Source organism: Trachinotus anak, unplaced genomic scaffold, assembly GCF_046630095.1.
Source record: "Trachinotus anak isolate AG129_WGS33_773 ecotype Australia unplaced genomic scaffold, CSIRO_AGI_Tana_v1 ptg000004l, whole genome shotgun sequence".
NCBI classification, from domain to species: domain Eukaryota; kingdom Metazoa; phylum Chordata; class Actinopteri; order Carangiformes; family Carangidae; genus Trachinotus; species Trachinotus anak.
The window spans coordinates 19983547-20003601 of NW_027273855.1; the positions used below are offsets into that span (position 1 = coordinate 19983547).

General features: G+C 42.0%; 1 protein-coding gene across 1 annotated transcript; it reads left to right on the plus strand.

Moving 5' to 3' along the window:
- Window positions 1-316: 316 nt before the first annotated feature.
- Window positions 317-19533, plus strand: rbm38 (RNA binding motif protein 38). Its single transcript, XM_071476775.1, has 4 exons — window positions 317-872; window positions 2482-2605; window positions 5324-5378; window positions 17841-19533. The coding sequence occupies exons 1-4, from the start codon at window positions 651-653 to the stop codon at window positions 18190-18192; spliced, it is 753 nt and encodes a 250-aa protein (XP_071332876.1). The 5' UTR covers window positions 317-650; the 3' UTR covers window positions 18193-19533.
- Window positions 19534-20055: the final 522 nt, after the last annotated feature.

The window sequence follows — 20055 nt, forward strand, 5'->3', positions numbered from 1 at the left end:
ATCTCTGGCAAACAGACCATATATTTTCAAATAATCCTCAAAGATGTGATTGCTCAAAAATCCTATTTTGGTTCCATTTGATGTTTCCTAACCCTCACTACTGTAGATTTCAAATAAATATACCGTTTCTCCATTTTACTGGCAGTTAAAGTTAAGTATTTCAGCTGCCATGTGGGGGTTTTCCTGTGTGTGTGTGTGTGTGTGTGTGTGTGTGTGTGTGTGTGTGTGTGAGAGAGAGAGAGAGAGAGAGAGCAGCAGGGTGGAGCAGGAGGCGGGATGCGCCGATGGAAAAGACGCACCGCTCGTCTATTGGACCAGACGCGGAGTGGGCGCACGCAAGACGCGCCCACCGAACCTTAAAGACTTTGCTTTTTTTTTTCCGGGACTGGAGACAAGAGAGTCCGAGACACCTGTCAGGAGGACTGTACATCCAAAAGCTTTGTGTGAGGCATCTGGAGGCTGCGTGTTTGGCCATGGACGCACTGTTATCGTTATCATAGCCTCTCGGTGGCCGAGGAGCGTGAAGTTATTCTGCTGCTTTCTTGTTTCTCTTTGTGTCATTCTCTCTCTCTCTCTCTCTCTCTCTCTCTCTCCCTCTCTCTCCCTCTCTCTCTCTCTCTCTCTCTCTCTGTGTGTGTTTTTCAAGCCGCATGAGTTCACCGCTGTTTTTAGGTCAGCTCGTTGGGGTTCCGTTAGAAATAATGCACCCCACCATGGAGAAAGACACAACTTACACCAAGATTTTTGTCGGCGGGTTGCCCTATCACACCAACGATGCTTCACTTCGGAAATATTTCGAGACTTTCGGGGACATCGACGAGGCAGTGGTGATCACGGACAAGCAGACGGGAAAATCCAGAGGATACGGATTTGTAAGTTCATCAACTGTTATGTGGGAGAATAAATGCGGACTTGAACACATGGAGAGTGAAATGCGGGTTTTAATTAAAGGTTTTATCAGCCTCTCTGGCTTAATTAGATAATCAGGGGGGTAAAACATACTAGATCATGTCGGTTGCAGCCAGTAATGAGTTTAAAGCGACCTTATCCTCATGGTTAATTGTATTTCTTTTAATCTTCTGCTTAGTATCACGATCTCCTGCAGGATTTTTTTTCTCCTTCCTGGGCCTTGGAGGCTGCACATACTGCCACTTTGTTCCAGCAGCAGCCATGTGCAGTGTGTCTGGTGGTGGCAGTCACATGCTTGAAGCATGAGCAGCAGGTTATTTCTTATAAGTGTGTCATCAATTATCTCTGCTGCCCCAAAGTACAAATGAGCGGGCAGACAGACACACACACACACAGACAGACACACAGACAGACACACAGTATAGGGACACACTGTGCTGCTCTGTGTGCAGCAACAGACAGACACACACACACACACACACACATACACACACAGATACAGTTGAGTTGGTATTAAGCTCCTGCAGCTGTGGACAGATGTCTCTCTTTCTGTTGTATGTGTGTGAGAAAAGGGGGTGGGGGGGGTGGGGGGGGGTGGGGGGGTGGGGGGGTGAGAGAGGGGGCGTTAGTCTTTGGTCACAGAGGTGTGACATGTCAGTTGGCTCTGCAAGATAAGGCTGCAGTAGTTTCATTTTGACTTCCTCCCTCACAGCCCTTCCCCCCCCTCTGCTTGGATGGTTTTGGTTGTTTGTATGAGTGACTGTGAGTCTGTGTGTTAAAGAGAAAGCGACAGCGAGATAAAAAGAGGTGAATTCATGTGGTCTGGACCCACCTCAAGCAGTTCAAATTATCTCTGCCTCTTTTCTATCAAATCAGCCGAGGTGACCTGTGTGTGTGTGTGTGTGTGTGTGTGTGTGTGTGTGTATGTGTGTGTGAATTGTTTTCTCCTCTTTGGGATGGCGTGCTCATTTCATCCCAGCTTCTCAAACACCAGCGATTTCAAACCCCCAGCTTGCCTCTGTTTGCATAAGAGTCCAGAGTCTGAAGCTGTGAAACGAAAGCAAGCATGGCGCTTTCGTTTGCAGTGCCCCATTTATTGTTGGTGTAGTTGTCTGCGGCCTGTATGTGGCTGCACTGTGTGTGTCCTAACCTTCACTGCCCCTTCCCACTGCTTTCTGCCCACTCCTCAATTCACTCCCTCAAGGTAGATTCCACTATCTCATCCTTGGCAGCCAAGTCTGAAAAAAAAAAACCAAGTCTGCCTCCCACATATCAGCCCACAACAAACCTTACACAGAGCCAAAGCTCCACTGGAAGCATTAAAACACACTGATTGCTCCCTTCCTGTAGTGGAGTCAATGTCTCCTCACACATTCGGCTCAAAGATTGAATCATTTGAGGAGAGACAAAGACAGCAGCTCCCCCAGGGCCACCCTGCTCTGGGTCTGTTGCTTCATCGCAGCGCTCATGTTGGGATCGCTCCCGTTACACTGGATAGAGAAGCTTTCACATGATGCAATTATGTAGCCTGAAGAGTGATATTAATGAGAAATGCTTTGACATTGTCAACAGGTGACCATGGTGGACAGGGGGGCAGCGGAGCGGGCGTGCAAAGATGCAAACCCCATCATCGATGGCAGGAAGGCCAACGTGAACTTGGCATACCTGGGAGCAAAGCCTCGCAGCTCGCAGACAAGTAAGTGTGTTAGATCACTGCTGGACAGATCTATATGGTCATACCAGCAGGTTTTTTTTTTTGCCATGTTTTACCCAAATACATAAGAATCAGGAGCTAACTTAAAGGATACGGCTCTATCTCTGAATACTTTCTGACTTCCTTACCTTGTCTGTGGTTTTCATTCTCAAGCCCTTTACTCCAACAGGAGTAAATATTGTATTTGTTGAGGACTATTACCAGCTGGGAAATTGGTCTGCTTTTGAGTCTTTGCAGGACGACGTATGTAGAATCAATTAAAAACAAACTGCAGTGCCCATGTTCATTTAAATGAGAGAGCATGTCACCCAGTGCAACAGTGTGGCTGACTGAATAGCTTCTGGTCAAACATGTAGTGATAGGATCAATTCACTGTTGGTGTTGGTTTTTAAAGTGATTTGTCTATGATGTAAGAAATATTGTCTGTAGACCAAAAGGGATTTGTGAGCACTGTTTACATGCAGCTCGCAAATGTCAGGACACATCCCGTATCATGAATAACTAACCTGCAAATTGCAGATATGTTTATGAGTCATAAAAAGCTCTTGCATGCTCATGCATGGGTCACATGTATGTTGATTCTTCTGATTAGTTACAAAATGAAGTGTGTTAAAATTGAGATGAGAAGAAATGATCTCATGTTGCAAGTTAGACTTGAATGAAACTTGAATATCTAGTCCTCTGGATCTGGGTCAAAGTTATGCAACTATCAAATGGGAGTGAATTTGAGAGATGAGACAGTTTTAGATTAATTTTTCTGGCATTTTTGTCTTTATTGGAGACTTGATGCAGTAGCTGAAGATAGAAAAGATGGATGGAGAGAGGGCCGGGAAATGCAACAAGCAGAAAGCAAACCTGGGATGTTAGAGTAGCATGTTATGTGTCTGAAACCATGAGGTTCTGGAGAGGAGTTTTTTTAATAGTCTTGCTTAGTGGCAGTGATATCCAAAACTTTAGCTGCTGAAATTCATCACATTAGTAAACAACAGATGTCATGAAAAATATTATATTATAGGATAGGATATTAAAGACTGGTGCTCAGTGTTCATTAGTGTCCTGGCATGATCAGGTTTTTAAGTTTCTCCGTTATGTGTTGCACATGTAAACACAATATCCCGGTTTCAGAAACATGGATATGGCAGATGGAATACTCCAATAGAAACGAGGATACTGTCGTATGTTAACACCTTAACCAGGTTTCTGCTTTTTCTCTGCCAAGCTTGCATCAGCTCAAGTTATGCAGTTAGTTAGTGCATCAAAAAAACATAATGATAAATGATTTAAAGATGATGAACACGCTGCCAAAGAGCCAAAATCCAGTCAAGTGTTAAATACAGTTCAAACAGCCAGAAACCAGTGAGAGGTTGAGGTGTTGAGGAATCAAGTCACACCCACAAGTAGACAATAAAAAATCTGCTTACTGTTACAGCCACGTCCACAAGGATATGAGTAATCAGGTTTCTCATGTTCCATATAAACACCATATCCTGAATACTATCAAAACCAGGATGGGACTCAGACTGGGGCATTAATGCGCACGGAAACACACTCCTTACCCTAAAAACATTATGTAACTTTGATGAAAAAATGATAAAGGCAGCTCATTGGTCACTGTGATGGATCTCAAGCAAGGTTCAAGTCTGTTCTTGTTGGTTTTTATGCTTCACTGAAATGAAAGGAAACCCACAGCTGCCTGGAAGATAGGAAATCAACCTGTAAATAAATGTACAAATTTAAGGTTAGTGGGTTAAAACATGCAAAACCACTGGTGTGCTCATCACCCAGCCAACTGTCTCTGCTCCTTCCCACCATACATTCACCCTCTGTGTACTTGAGTTAATGCACAGCTTTCATGCCGCGGGGCTTTTCCAGCGTACCACCAGTGTACATGCTTTTGTGCTTCCCCTCCGACGTTTCAGTGCACACCAGACCTTGACAGCAGCTCTCCCTCGCTGCTTCATTTAAAGCTCACTAGCTGAAATACCGTCTAGTGTAGGTGTGATTGACAAACAGCAGCGCCAACAACAACTGACTGTGTGTCCTTATTCCTGGGCCAGTGCTGCGACGCAACTCCCCAAGCATGCAGCTGATGGGAGATGGCAGTGCTTGGTATTTTGTTATTGTGTTTGAGAGAAGCGGGAGAATAGGAGAGGAAGAGGACAAGGAGAGCGAGAGGGGATGGGACTGTTAAGAGCGAGAAAGAACCGAGTGTCTGTCTCTCCTCTTTGTCCTGGTAAAGAAAGAAAATGTGCATTTAGATATACGTTTGAACAGAAGAGGAGGGTTGATGAAGGCCTGGCAGTACAGCAAAAGGAGAAATAACAGATGAGTGAATAGCTGGAGGAATGTAGAAATAAAGTCAGAGGAGGGGCAGGGAGGAGCAGGAGAGGTCGCTCCTTTCTTAGTCAGCCTCAGCTGATTCCTGGTGAACTTTGGAGGCAGCGAGGTCACAGATGTTTGTGAGCAAGAGAGTGCATGATTGTTTGTGTGAGTGTTCGGAGGATGTGTGTATGCTGAGGGAATAACCGTCCGTCTCTGACACCCTGGTATACATGCTAACATCTGAGACAAACAAGCAGAGACAGTGAGGGAGAGAAGCGGCTCTGTCCTTGTCTGCTCGTCTCTCTGGTTGTGTGTGCCGCCGATAGCTAAAATATCCCAACTCTCTCTCTCTCTTCCTCTCTTTGTCTTTGTCTGCAGGTCTCTCTGTCGGAGTTCAGCAAGTCCATCCTACGTGGGCTCAGAGGCAATATGGGTAAGATGGAGAAGAATCAATACCTCTATTTCCACCTCTCTCCCTCACCTGCCTCCTCCTCCTCCTCAACACAATACATTTCACTCCTCCGTCCTTGACATTTGTGAGCGCTCGCTCCTGCTCTCCACATGGGTTGTGGTAGTTAGTGCCACTCTGCAGTGTGAGAGACAGAAAAAGCCCCAGTGGCTGTCACAGCACAAATGATGCTTGTTAAAATGCTGCAGCGATTCAAACACACACTCTTTATCTTTATCCGTACATCGTGTTTTGATTCGTCTTCTGTTGTCTGTCTGTCCTCTGGTCCATTAAACACATGAGAAGCTCAGTTCTGAATTTCACTCATGCATGACTTGGGCTTCACTGAGGCAACAGGCCTCAGTCTTTAGTCAAACTGTATCCCTTCTGTTTTTTTCTCCTCACACACACAAACACACAAACCCACACTGCTGCCTTCACCTCTCATCTCTTTTTTCCTCACATTGGTGCACACACACTGTTGCATCACCATTCTGCCTGATGATTTCATGTAGGGTTGTGTGATGTAACAATATACACTTCGGTATAATTTGAGTTTGTCAGCTGCCTGAGATTTTGCCATGTCCTTTATATTTGCGTCTGTTTAATAACTCTGGGTGTGTTAGGGCTGGATTCGTTCAGGGGTCACAGACGTAGGCTGAGCCATAGCTGAAGAGCAGCTCCTCAAAAATGTTAAGACACATCAGGGCCATGTTGGCTTCAGGGATACAGAACCATGCAGGAAACACAAGAACTGTGACTGGGCAGGTTTTTATTTTCTTGTGATTGCCATGGTGAATGCTGAAAATGATAACGTTAAGGAAGCTGAGGAAAGACTCTCTTCTCCTTTTCAGTAACACTTATCTAGCAAAGCCATCTCCACTGCAGACCTTCTGCTCACTGAGATCATGGCTGTCGATCACAGTGAGAGAAAGAACATAAACATAAACGGCTGTAGCCCCATAGTCAGTAATGAAACTATGTAGATGTGAGTCGAGGTAGCCTGTACTCAGCCTACCATCGCTCTCTGAAATATCACATAGTATAATGAAAGAGTATAAACAGAGTTACCATGGAGAATATAATGAAAGTACAGCGCAGCCTGACGCCTCATGTGCAATATCAGCCTCAGTTTGTGCCTCTGGTGTGTTACCATGCATTCGAGTCACAGGGGTAACCCATCATTTTCTCTAAAAGATAATTAACTGGTCATGTAATGTATGATGTTAATGTAATTAGGTCTGGAACCATAAACAACATTTGCTGATTTTAACTTCTTAAATGGGATGATTTGATGGAAATCTTTCACAGGCATTGTTTGCCATTTTCAAACATTTTATAGATGGCAGATTAATTGATAATGAAAATAATTATTAGTTGAGGCCCTAAAAGAAATGAAGTACCTTCATTTGTCTGGTATTTAATTTGCTGGATTAGTCCCACACATTCCTGTTTGGTTAGTCAATCTAAAAATTATATTTTATATTAATACTACAGTATAAAATTACATCCACAGTGTTGAAAGATTTTGCACATATCGCCCACTCCTAATGTACTGGAGAGCAGAATGGCATCAGTGGTGGTAGTTGCTCAGGAGCTTGACCTTCTTGGAAGCTCACAGTAATCCACATGTGAAGAGCGTCCGCCTCCTCATCCAGTCTCCCTGAGTTTCAGTGTGAACTCCAAAGGAGACCTTAATGACTCAGTCCCTGGGTGAAGCATGGAGGGTGATTCACTCCCTGGGCTGCTACAGACAGTAGAGAGACACTGCAGGTCGAACCCAGCAGCTTCTCGTTGTGTAAGCTGAGCATGGCTGACTCTCCTGACAGCACTTACTCAGGCTTGACTCAGATATTCGGTGTATCGCTGTTGCTTAGGTGATCTTAAAGAAGGATATTGTCAACCGGTGTCACAGTTGTCTCTTATGTGTACGTGGGAGTGCTATTGACTTTGCAAGTGTCATTTCAAAATGAAACTCTTTGCTATTTTGGGAAAAGAGTGCTCGGTTTATTTGATGAAAACTCATGTTGTAAGTTTTACAGATGGGCTCTTCTGCATTTTAGGGGTATTTTAGGAAACACACAGGATGTGGTGGTTTGGAAAAGATCTCTTCAAACTGTCTTGCAGCAGGACGACAAGTTCTGATCCTGCGGCTACAGGAGAGTCCATTAAAAACCTCAACTGTTCTGAGTGCTATTAATATTGCAGTCCTCAATTTCTGAATGAGTGATGAGGGAATTGAGGCTGACCCAGATGAGTCTATGAATGAGTGATGATGAGCTGATTGAAAGCCACCCGCAGTGAGGACAGACATTTGAAGCAGAGGGAGTTGCTCTTTTAATCTCTGCTTCCAGGGAGAATCGCAGCTATGACACCTCGAAAGAGGCGAAGCATCACCTGGAACACCAACACTCACCAACACGCCTGAAAGGCAAACACCTTGTTTTTTAGTGTAGGAACACCTGCATATTGAAGCGTTAAGATGTGTGTAACAGTTGTTTGTTTAAGATATCTACCTAGGATGCTTTTATTCTGTTCCGTGTCATTGAGAAGTAAATATATTTGGTCCAAAGTTAACTGTTTAAAATTCTCACCATTTTCCACAAGCACACATAAATAAGCATTTGGGTTGACAGGTCATGGGCTGACCACAGACTTCATGATTTACTTTTGAAGTGGAGAAGAATTCACTGAAATGTTGTAGAGGTTTTTTACAATAAGCCATTAAACTTCCAGTTAAAATGTTAATGTAAAAGTAATTTATTTTCTTCAACTATTAATAAAATCTTTAGAAACAGACCAAAAACCTTTTATTTTGAAGTAACACAGTTCAGTTAAAACATTTTAAACATTTTAAATGCATCTCTGTGGTTTTGTTGAACAAACACACATCAGGAGCTGCTGTAATGATAGATGATTTTCTCTGTCAGGTTATCTATTGATTCTTTTATTGATCAGCTGACATATCCTCTGGAAAATATCAGATGGCAGCCATCGTAAGCTGCTCTTGTGGCCGAGGGGTTAAACGTGCCGAGCATGAGCAACATCACCAGTTCAAAGGTGACCTCTGTTGCACGTTGCTCCCCGCCTCCTCTCTCTCCCCTCAGAACCAGGTAAATCTCTGACCACTGGTCCACAACACAAAGATAATCAACTTATAATGATTTGAAACGAAGAAAAGACGAGAATTGTTACATTTGAGAAGCTGAAATCAGCAAATGTTTGACATTTCTTGCTTGATAAATGACTGAAACAGCTGATTTATTATTAACATTATAGTCCATGAACAGCTGACCAGCTAATAGATTAAAGAGACACTCCACTGATTTTACTCATTATGAGTACCAGTCACCTTGTAATGTCTCCCGTGGCTCTGAAGATAAGGATGTAATCAGGATAATCTCTCATTTTAATGTAAAAAAGGTGAATCCTGTGAATTGTTTTTTCTTCAGCGTCTTGTTGAATCGTTTCAGCACTACACACATTCACTTTCCTTTTCAACAAAACATGAAATCCAACCAATCAGTCTATGATTTATCTTGTAAGCCTGTGTGTTTAGGTAAAAATCAGTTGTTGAGGAAGAAGCGATACTAACAACTGTAACCTCAGGAGAGCTCAGCACTGCACAGCTGCAAGAGGTGTTGTACTCTGAGTGAATGGCAGATTCAGGTCCTCATAACAGGAAGCTCCAACTGCTGCCTCTGTCATCATTGTTATTTGTCTCTCTACCTGCACATACAATGAACACATGGCAAATCAAGCTCTTTGTGGTTTGTCATTGTCATTCTGGTAAATGTAGGAAAATCACTGAAGTTGCTGTTGTATCCAACACAGTGAAACAAGCTGATAAGAGGAGACCTGAGGTGATACTAAATTAAATTAATATACAACTCAGACAAAACTACACATTTAAACAAGGGATAAAAAAAATAAACCTACAGCCCGTCAAACCATTATGTTTTTTAGTTTTAGTACATGCAAAGGGCACATCTGTCCAGATCAGATCTCTCTGCTCCAAGGCTTGATGTGTTTTTGACATGATCAGTATGACTGCAGTCAGTTTCAGACATTTCATGGCAAAGTGAAGGATTTTTTATTTTTTTATTTTTTATTTTTTAGGAGACGTCTAAAAGATATAGCTCAAGGTCTAAACAGGCCTGCGCACTTGATAAAGAATAAAAGCCTTTTCAGCACCGAAACCACTGTTTTCTCTCATGATACTGAGACCAGTTCCTTTTTTCTTTATTTAAGTTTCATACTTCACTCCCTGGGACCATTTTTATTTGAAATGACATGCTGCTTAAATTGATGCTGCTTTTTTGGTTATTATTATTTTCCTTTATTGTGCATATTTGTGAACAAATACAAACTTAAGTATACAGGGAATTCACATATAAATGTTCCATCAATATCATAACGTAGGTTGTTTGTTGTAATGGCGTTATAAACGAATATTCAAGACAGAACGATAACATTTCAAAGTCAACAAAAACATATGAAACACAGTTACATACAGAAGGAAACAACAAAGGTAGATAATTAAGATGAACAGACTGGATTGTACTGAATAACTGTCAGAAACTGTATTTAATGTGAATCGGTGTCACATCTGGCCAGTTTACCAGTCCTCCAGTCTGCTGATCTGGAAGTTGATTGTTCTTATGTCACATTATACCTGGTCAAACTCCTAAATAAACTCATGACTCAGGATGAATAGCACTTAATGCTGACCGACCTAACAGCACCTCTAAACGCACCAGTTAACATGTTAAGTCTTGTTTGTATAATCTGTTTGTGCTGTAATTGTCATTTTAACGACATACAGTGTGTTAATTAGTGAGCTTTAGAGGTGCTTGTAGGCTGAGTTTGATACTTCTGGGCAGAGCCGAGCTAAGACCAGTCTTATTACTATGAGAAGCTTTCCAATCTTCCCATCTAACTGACAAAAGTGATTATACATGTTTACCAAAACTATTCTTTTAAACATAAAATCTCTCTAAATCTGTCTGTCACCTCCGTCTTCCCCACTGTGGGGCTCCCTGGGGGGCTTCAGGGTCTGACACTCACACATGGCGCTGCCTCTGCACTCACACAGTAAACAGCAAACAACAAAGGCAAACTCAGACAAGGCAAAGCTCAGTCTGCTGCTTTGGCGTATTTGCTTTAAGTTTTAAGATGACAGAGGACGAGCCGATGCCAAATGTAGCTCTGAGTTACAGCTGAGTCGGGAGAGGGTGGGAGCGGGGGGGGGGCTTCTCATTCGAGGGAGGGGGAGGCATCTGTCGCCCATGGCTGCCTGCTGTCTGGTCTGCCTTTAGCGCCCGATGTGGTTGCTCGGCAGAAGTGAGATTTTTTTTTTTTTTTTTTTTTTTTCTTTTTCTGGTTTGTTTTTTTTTTTTGAGAGAAAGAAAGTAGAGGGAGGAGATGGATGTGTGGTGAGGCTGCGAAAGGTGGAGGGGCGGCAGCAGGGGTAGTACTTCCTGTTGAGGCAGACAGTGGAACAGAGAGGCAGGGGGGTGGGGGCTGGCACAGACTAACAGCACACCTGTGGCCTTGTGTAGTTGTGGATGGCTTCAGTGGAGCTTTAGGGCCGCTGGTAGACCTGATGCTGGGGCTCGTTTTTGTGTGTGAAATGCATTTATGGTCGAGTGAAAAATGCTCCTCAGCGCAACATGAAACAGCCTCTTTGGGCGCCGACGTGTTGACTCCTGTAATACGTTCACATACTCAACTGATTTCTCTCTACATTGTTTTTTCGCTCTTCCACTGTTTCCTCTTCGTCTGCCCTCCTCCCCCTGTGAATTATTTTTCTCTTTCCTCCTCTCTCTCAGGCTGTAGTTATTCCTCTCTGTCTGTTTAGGTAGATGGCGAACCCTCAGGTGTATATTCCTCTTACCCAGGGACCCAATTAGGAGAGGCACTTCTGTCGCATGAAAAGCCTAATTTGAATTTTTTTTTTTTTTTTTTAAAAAGATCATGTTCGAAGCTGTTCATAGCCCACAAAGCTCCCATTTTGTTCAGCTGTCTGTTAAAAGATGACACACATTTTGATCTGCAATTTTTTTTTTTTTTTTAATGTGAATTACAACACTAAACTCAGTTCTTTATGGAGCCATAAATGGATGCTGACAAGAACATACATAAAAATATAGAATTATAGATCATCTCCAACTTTTAACCAGCAGCGACTTCACATCTCAGATTAATTCTCTTGCTGCAGTAAAAATGTTTCAACCGCCAGGAATGTGACAGGAGAGAAGCACGAAGCAGGGAGGTAGAAGAGGGTGACTGTGAAGCAGCTGCAGATGCTCGATGTTTAACAAACAGCTGCTGACTCAGAATTGGATGAAAGTTGATCTAAATTCAACATTTGCTAATTTTTTGGTTTTGAATCTGAATCACATGATTAATCACATGTACAATCACAGCTGGAGCTGGCACAGTGAGATTAATTGTCCTTAAAGTCATTTTTCACGCAAATATGCCAAACATTACCTGGTTCCTCTCAATTGTGAGGATTTGCTGCTTTTCTCTGTTTTATAATAATGTAAACTGATTATTTCTGCGTTGGTATGAAGACGCCAGCTTGCAACATTTTTCACAATTGTTTGTTATTTTATAGATCAAAATGATTAATTGGGGAAAATAGTCATTAGTTGTGGAACTAATCAGAAGAGGAATAGTCAACCAGAGGACAATTTCCCTTACAGCAAAAAAGCAAAGCAAAAAAGCAAAAACAAAATTTTAAGAATTTTTGCAAATGTATTAAAAAGGCAAAATTGAAACATCACATTGACATAAGTTTTCAGACCCTTTGCTTTCACACTTGAAATTTGGCCCAGGTTCCCCCAATTTCTCTTGATCATCTTTGAGATGTTTCTACTGGAGTCCACCGGTGGTAAATTCAGCTGATTGGACATAATTTGGAAAAACACACACTTGTCTGTATAAGGTCTCACAGCTGACAATGCATATTGGAGCAGAAACCAAACCAAGGTGAAGGAGAGAGATCGAGGAGAGGATGGCACAGATCCGAGGAAGGGTACAAAAACATTTCTACTGCACTGAAGGTTATTCTGCAGAAATGTGAGCAATTTTATTTATTTTTGAAGTTAGTTTTATTTGTGTGAAACCCTGAATATCCCTCATAGCAATTAACATGTGAAACGTATATCAATCAACGTATTTCTAATAGATAAATCAGGATGAAATAATAAGAAATTGGTTCAAAATGGAAACAAAAAGTGAAACAATCTCAAGCAAAGAAGAAATTTTGCTGCTGGTTGAAGGGAAATCATACAATAAGGAGAATTTAGTACCACACGTCAAGAGCAGACAACACAGGACAGTGACAAACAATGGATAAACAAAATCTAAGCCCGCGTTCTTTGCAAAAAAGTTTGTTCAAATCAAATGCAAATATTATTCTGAATTTAACAAATTTGTTTAAACTAACGTGTTATTCATTCAAGTGCAACAAACATTCACTTTCACAAGTGAATGTGAAAGAGATTTTTTTTTTTTTAATTTCTTTACACTGAAATGTTCATTTGCAAGATGTAGACTTTCAGCACAAACAGTCTAAGACACACTGACATTTTCATGACTTCCACTGCCCTGATAATATCCAGTAAACTTATTGCTCCTTATCACACAGCCCTATTTGCATTAATCAAATTTAAGTGCAGTTCTTGCTTGCTGACATGAGAGCTGAGTGTCCAGCGCTGATGTTGGCCTTTCTATCGCTCACCCTCCCTCAAGCTGTGTGTGTGTGTTCATGAAGAGAGGACGGAGGGTCATCTGCGTGCCTCTCCATGAGTGTGTGTTTGGATCTTTGACTGACTCACCCTCGTCACGTCCCTGATCTGAACTATTAAAAGCGTGGCTGTCCTAAGGCATGAAGGATATGATGGCTGATCCTTCACCTCTCAGCGTCTCTCCCCTCTCTCCTCTCTCCCGCTCATTCCTCGCTCAAGGAGTCCTGACCTCGACCCTCGCAAAGAAAAAAAACAAATAAAAAAACAATTTTTTAAAAATTCTTTTTACTCAGTACATCCTATCTTTTTTATCCTGATGCCAGGTTCTGAGGAAGGACAGCGAGGGGGAGAGCAGCAGAGGAAGCTGGCTGTGAGGGAGTAAACCCAGAGAGGGGAGGGAGAGGGGAGTCAGTGGAGGTTATTCTGCTCTCATGGGTCTGTTAGTGAGCGTACGCCCATGCAGCTGCGCCAATTAGCCCTGCCATGCCTGAACCCCCCACTCTCTCTCACACACACACACACACACACACACACACACACACACATTTGACAATATACTCTTCTAAGCTGCTTAACTGACTACACACAACCTGTTAACTGTGTGCGTGTATTCATTTCATTCAGGCTTGCTTTTCGCTCTATCTGCATGTGTGCTTTGTAATTCATGTGTGTGTGTGTGTGTGTTTGTCTGTCTACACCCCCCTGTGTGTGTGTGTGTGTATAAATGTGTGTTTGACAGCCAGTGATGATGCCAGGCATGGGGAGGAGAGAGGCGAGGCGCAGCTCCCTCTCGTACGATGCCACTGTCACATTGGATCAGTCAGGCCGGTGCAGGCAGGCAGCAGCACACAGCCGTGGGAATGACACTGCACTTCTGCTCTGGGAGAGACTAACGGAGTGAGCAAGGAGAGATGGGATACAGAGGAGTGGGGAGGGGAGGCGTTACTAGCTTCAGTTTTGTTTTGACTTGGTGTTGTTCTATGTCATCAGTCTGCAGATTTTATCTTTGCCAGGGTGCTGCCTTCTTGGCCAGACTTATTTTCTCAATCAGCTTCTTACGGTGAGCGATGGAGTCACACATGAACACCGAGGGTTTGCCACTGTTAGATAAGCTTTGGTTATCTATGAGAGATTCATGCATTTGTGGTTTTGTCCTTTTTTTGTTGGTGTAAAGTAGGACAAGGCTCAGCTGGAAATAGTGATGTTGATATATTTCTGTGCACCCGTGGTAGAAAGTAAACTAAGGCTACATCCACACTAATACCTCTCCGTTTTAAAACTCATCACGTTTGCTGCATTTACATCTGGCATCCACTCTACTCCGGAGCCTCTAAAACAGAGGAGTTTTTGAAACGCTGCTGGCCCATTTTAGTTTGAAAACCGCAAGGTTGGGTCTTAGTCTGGATTGGCAGAAATGGAGACTTTTTGAACAGACGCCCACCTTCACCTCCTGTTTGGGTGTTATCAGTTACAACAGATCTTCCTCTCAATCTATGTTTTCTGCCACGGTGACCACCTTATACTCATGCATTAATTTCATTAATTTCTCCAGTCTTACTTTTTGCCATTGCTGTTCTGCTTTTTGTAGTATTTTCTAGAATAAAAGGCGAGGTAGGCAGTCTGCTTCCTGTTTACACCCGCCTGTGCATGCCCAGTTTATCTGAATGCTCATGTGATATGCGTTGTCAGGCATGTTGGTATGGACAGAGGTTATTTCTGATACAGAGCTGAAACACTTGTCTAGATGGAGATTGTTTTTCGCTTTAAAACACTGTTTAAAAATGTATTAGTGTGGACATACATTTACTGAAGTACCCTGCATAAGTACAGGTTCTTGTACTTTACCTAAGTACTTCATCCTTCAAGAAATATACTTTTTACTCTAACCTCTTTGGTTTGTGACCTGTTACACAAAAAGCAGTTTGGGCTCCGAGTTTTGGGCTTTGACAAAGAGGTGAAACAGCAAAGATTAGAAAAAATTTCAAGACCTCTTATCTTTGTGACCCTTTGGATGTGGCCGACCCCTGGGTTGGGAACCACCCTTGAGCAGCTGCATCAGTAAAATGCTTCTTTCATATTGATGCATCAGGATTAACAATCTAATAATGTTATATGCAGTATGTCAGTCACAGGCCACTTTTCTGTGTTTTCACTTTTGATACGTTAAGGACATGTTGCTGATAATACTCCTCTCCTTAGCCACTGCTCAGTAACTCTGGCAGGAGCAGATATCACAGCTTGCAAATGCTTTTTGTAGCAGCTTAGAGTCTTTCTGTTCTTGGCTATCTTGCATGCACAGAAATGTTTATGATCTACCCACTTGTTTTCAATGATGATAAAGTCAGGGGACTGTGAGGTCCGTTCCAAAGCTTCAGGTTGTGTTTCTTCAAGTAGTTCACAGTGGATTTTGAAGTCTGCTTTGGGATCATTGTCCTGACTTGTTCTTGACTGACTGCAGGACATTTGCATCCAGAATTTGCGGATATTTACTGGAACCCCTTCTTCCTCACATCTGTGCAGTGTTTCCTGTGCAACTGGTTGCTACATAAACCGTAAGCAGAATATTTAATTCCCATGCTCAACAGTTTGCAAAGGTGGGGTTACTAAGTGCAGACTTTCTATTTTTTAAGTCTATGAAATAAAATGTAACAGCGCATTCATATTTTGAAGAAATCTCCTTTTTAATGTCTTTTTACTGAAGGGGTAGAATTTGCTTCTTTTCACTTCAAAAATCAACAAAATAAATAATTAGGCCAAACATTTGCATATGATTGCATAAAGTATTTCACTTAGTTTAAATGAAGAGTTTTACATTTTGGGAGATTAACACCACTGTCATGTGTGTCTGGTGACCATGAAGCCACAGCCAGCAGCTGGTTAGCTTAGCTTAACTTAGCACAAAGATGTTTCCAGTTTTATACTTAAATACATATAGCCTAACATTTAAGTATGGTTTCATAAGGGTTTTATGAAAACAAAGCAACACAGAGATTTTATGTTTTCAGGCAAAAACTTTTATCCAATTTTCAGGTTAGTCCGTCAGAAACTGAACGGGAGTATTTTGGACTTTGTGCTTCCTTGACAGCAAACAGTTTGGTTTAATAGCAATATGTTTAAAGAAGACTTCAGTAAGGTTAAATAAGTTGAAACTGCATTGTGATACAATGGCAGGAATACTATACATACTGGTGTGTGCCTGTGTGTGTTGTGTATACAGCAGTGTGAGCAGGCCCAGGCTCAGTGTTTGTTGTGTAAGCACACCTGATCCCTGCCCTCGCTCTGTTTAGGGGTAAGCAGCAGCAGCAGCAGCCGGCCGCCTCGCGCTGCTACGATCACCTGCTCAGACTCAGTGACAAGGTTACTGTCAGGTTAATGGGTTTGACTGTAGGCGCTGATCACGGGAGTGTAAGTGTTAAACACTGTCATGTTCTATTGTTTTTACTTAAGCGCAGCAGCGTAACCTAGTTCCTCTGATATGATCATTGTTGCTGTTGCCAGATGTAACTGAGGCAGTTCAGGTTAAGTGAGCAGCCTCAGGCAAGGGCATGACTGAATACAGGAGGACAGTAGAGCGCTTTTTTCCCTCATTATTGCTCAGAGTACCAACGATCTCATACACTGCATCTGTTGTGTCAGGTCGTGTGTGTGTGTGTGTGTGTGTGTGTGTATGGATTCACAGCCATTCCATTCAGAGACCACTTTTTATTTCAAAAACACAACCAATTGTGATTAAAAATCGATTCCTATTTAGTGTTTTACTTTTGATTCGATTGATTTTTCATTTGGAACAAAGTGTTTCTTTTTGAAAATTTCTCAGGCAGTGTGCTAATTAAACTTAAACACAAGGGAGAAGATCTATTTTAGGGCAACGCTGCTGCTAATTGCTCTTAAAGGAGGACTCACTTTAATATGTGGCATGTAAAGAAAGGGAGCGGTTACTGAGGAAAGTGTCTGTTTATTTGTTAAATGTGCAACATGTGTCTGTTTCTGGTTACCGTGAATGTTTAAATGACACCCAACAATCACGTCAGATCTCACCCAGACACTCAGTGTGGCAGCTCTGAACTCTCATAAATCATGTCACATTTCTCTGACTTTGCCACCGGATATTCAGATGAGGGTATGAATGAGGTCAGGCCGCTGTGTGTGTGTGTGTATGTGTGTGTGTGTGTGTGTGTGTGTGTGCAATTTTTCCTTTTTTTCATACACAGCTGCATCTATTATATTATGCATGTGGTGATTATTTTCATGATTCATCTGCTGATTAATTTCTTGATTAAATGATTTATTGTTTGATCAGGTAATGTCAGAAAATAATGAAATGGCATTATAATTTCTCAGAGCAATTAGTTGATTAGAATTTGAATAGTTTGAGTCACTTTCCTGGCAAAAATATGTATATATGTAAATTAATAAACATCTGGTTCTTAAATGTGGGAATGTGCTGGTTCTCCTTACGACATAACAAACTGAATATCTTTGTGTTTTGGTCTGTTGGACAACAACACCTTGGGCTCTATTTTTAAAATTGTGATGGGTGTTTTTCATTGTTCTGAACAATGGTGTTTTCTAGCCCAACAATTACTTGAGAAAATAACTGCCAGATTAATCAATAATGAAAATAAACATTAGATGCAGCTCTTGTTTTTAATTTTCTCTGGTCCTAACCCTGGTTCCTCTCTGTTTCCAGGCTCACCCAGCAGTACGTCTACCCCCAGGCGTTCCTCCAGCCCAGCCTGGTGCTGCAGTCCCAGCTCAGCCCCACAGCAGCAGCACTCACCTCCCCTTACCTGGACTACAGCTCTGCCTACAGCCACTACGCCCCCACAGGACTGGAGCAGTACCCCTACACCCCTTCACCGTCACCCTCTGCTGGCTACTTCAGCTACAGCTTCTCCCCCGGCACGCCGGCGCCCGCTCTCACCGCATCCCCGACCCCTCCAGCTGCCATCCATCCTCCTCTGGCTGCACTCACCGCTGTGTCTGCCGCCCCACAGGCCTTCCTCCACTACCCTCTGCACCAGCCTGACCGCATGCAGTGAGCAGCTCTGAGCGGAGCTGGAGCTGCTGAAATGACGATTCAAAACAGCGTGGCTGTGGAGCTGTGGCATCATCAGGATGAGACTGGATAACCAGGGAGAGGGTGTGATTTAATCAAAAGGGCTTTTGGGAAAGCACTCTCATTCCTGTTTCTTTTATATATTATTGTTGTAATAAATGTTTTATTGCTATTGTCATCAGCATACGATCTGAATGTTTTTCATAAATGGCAGATGTCAGGGACTAGAATGAGATGACCGGACTTTTGTGTCTTACCGTTGACCCTCAGTGCAGAGGTTGGAGGCAGTCTGACTACTGGCGACTGCATCGGCAAAGACTATGAAAAATATGTCTGTTTGACATGATGCTGCAGCTGCAGTTTCTCCAAAGGTACTGAGCTGAATGCTGGACATTAGCCAAGCTGGGAGCCAGTTCCTCTTTCAGAAACGCAGGTCCAATTACCTCCTCGTCAAGGTTATGTTTCTGTCTATGGCCTTAGAGATCTCTCTCTCCGTACCTGGTTCAATTTGTCATTTTTATTAGTCTCTCATCTCAAATGAACAAAATGGTTATTGAACTCCCTTTTGTTCCTTTGTCTACCGCTGGCAAGTTATTACATGGTGATAATCACAGTTTAACAGAATATGCAATTATGATGATGAAATATACGCATGAATAAGGTCGACAACACTGGTATATTGTTTTTATATTGCTACTGTTAGGACATTACTCAGAGAGACTTTGTTAACACTTACAACATAATAGTCATCACATAACATTCCTGAAGTCGCTTATTAGAATATTTGTGACCTGTAACTTTTGGAGCAAAGGAGTCTGGATTTGGTTTTATGATACTTAAATTACATAGCTGTCAATACATATCAAGTAAATGTGTTTGGATGTAGGTGTCAAGAGGTATATGTTGTTGCTGAATGTGTGTGAGTGTATTGTAATGGTGTCTGTTTTGTGTGTGTGTGTGAGTGACAGAGAAATAGAGCGATGCAGTATACACCAGTGTGAGGACCAAGATCCTTTTCCAGCCTATTGTACTGGTCAGAGTTGTTTCTTTATTATCTTTTTTTTCTTTCCGTGCTACAGAATACAGACGGATGCTTTAGCGATAGTACTGGAGTATCTCAGTGCTTAGTAGTCATAAACCAAGCCATACGTCACACTTAAAACAAATATGCAAAATAAAGTGAATATTTCTAAAAAAAAAAAAAAAAAAAAAAGAAATAACAAATGAAACTGTTTTCTGAGTTTTGTCGAATTACAGAAAGTGTGGTTAATATCTGCAGTTTTCCTTTGGGATTAATAAAGTGCTCTATCTATCTGTCTAAACAGCCGGTGCATGACTCTACCTGTAGAGTCACACATGAGTCATTTTAATTACAGACATTTATTTATGTCACTAAATATACTTTACATTGATGGACTGGTAGGAATAGTTCAACATTTTGGGAAATATGCTTTTTAACTTTTTTGTCAAGAGCTGGATGAGAATATCTCTATTGTAAATATGAAGCTACAACCAGCAGCACATTAATGAGCTTTACATGGATTTTGTTACCGTCAGACAGATCCAGGCTAGCTGCTTGCCCCTGTTTCCAGTTTTTATGCTAAACATATCTACCCAGCTGCTGGCTGTAGATTCCTTTCTACTGGTATTGATCTTTTCATCTAACCCCCTGTTACCAAATAAGCATATCTCCCATTTTGTCAAACTATTCTTTTAAATAAATCTAATATAATTTTAAACCTTTGGACAAAGCTGATGTTTTTTTAGTCCATATACTGTACATTATTGGCTTGGGGTTGCTAATGTGACTGCACAGTAGGCTACATATCTTTCCCAAATGCCATGA

What these genes read in the sequence shown, in the direction of transcription:
- rbm38 (XM_071476775.1), top strand. Translation starts at nt 651, where the DNA reads ATGAGTTCACCGCTGTTTTTAGGTCAGCTCGTTGGGGTTCCGTTAGAA. An exon ending in GCCTCGCAGCTCGCAGACAA is followed by an intron (nt 2,606 to 5,323) that starts GTAAGTGTGTTA and finishes CTTTGTCTGCAG; the next exon opens with GTCTCTCTGTCGGAGTTCAG. An exon ending in TGGGCTCAGAGGCAATATGG is followed by an intron (nt 5,379 to 17,840) that starts GTAAGATGGAGA and finishes CTCTGTTTCCAG; the next exon opens with GCTCACCCAGCAGTACGTCT.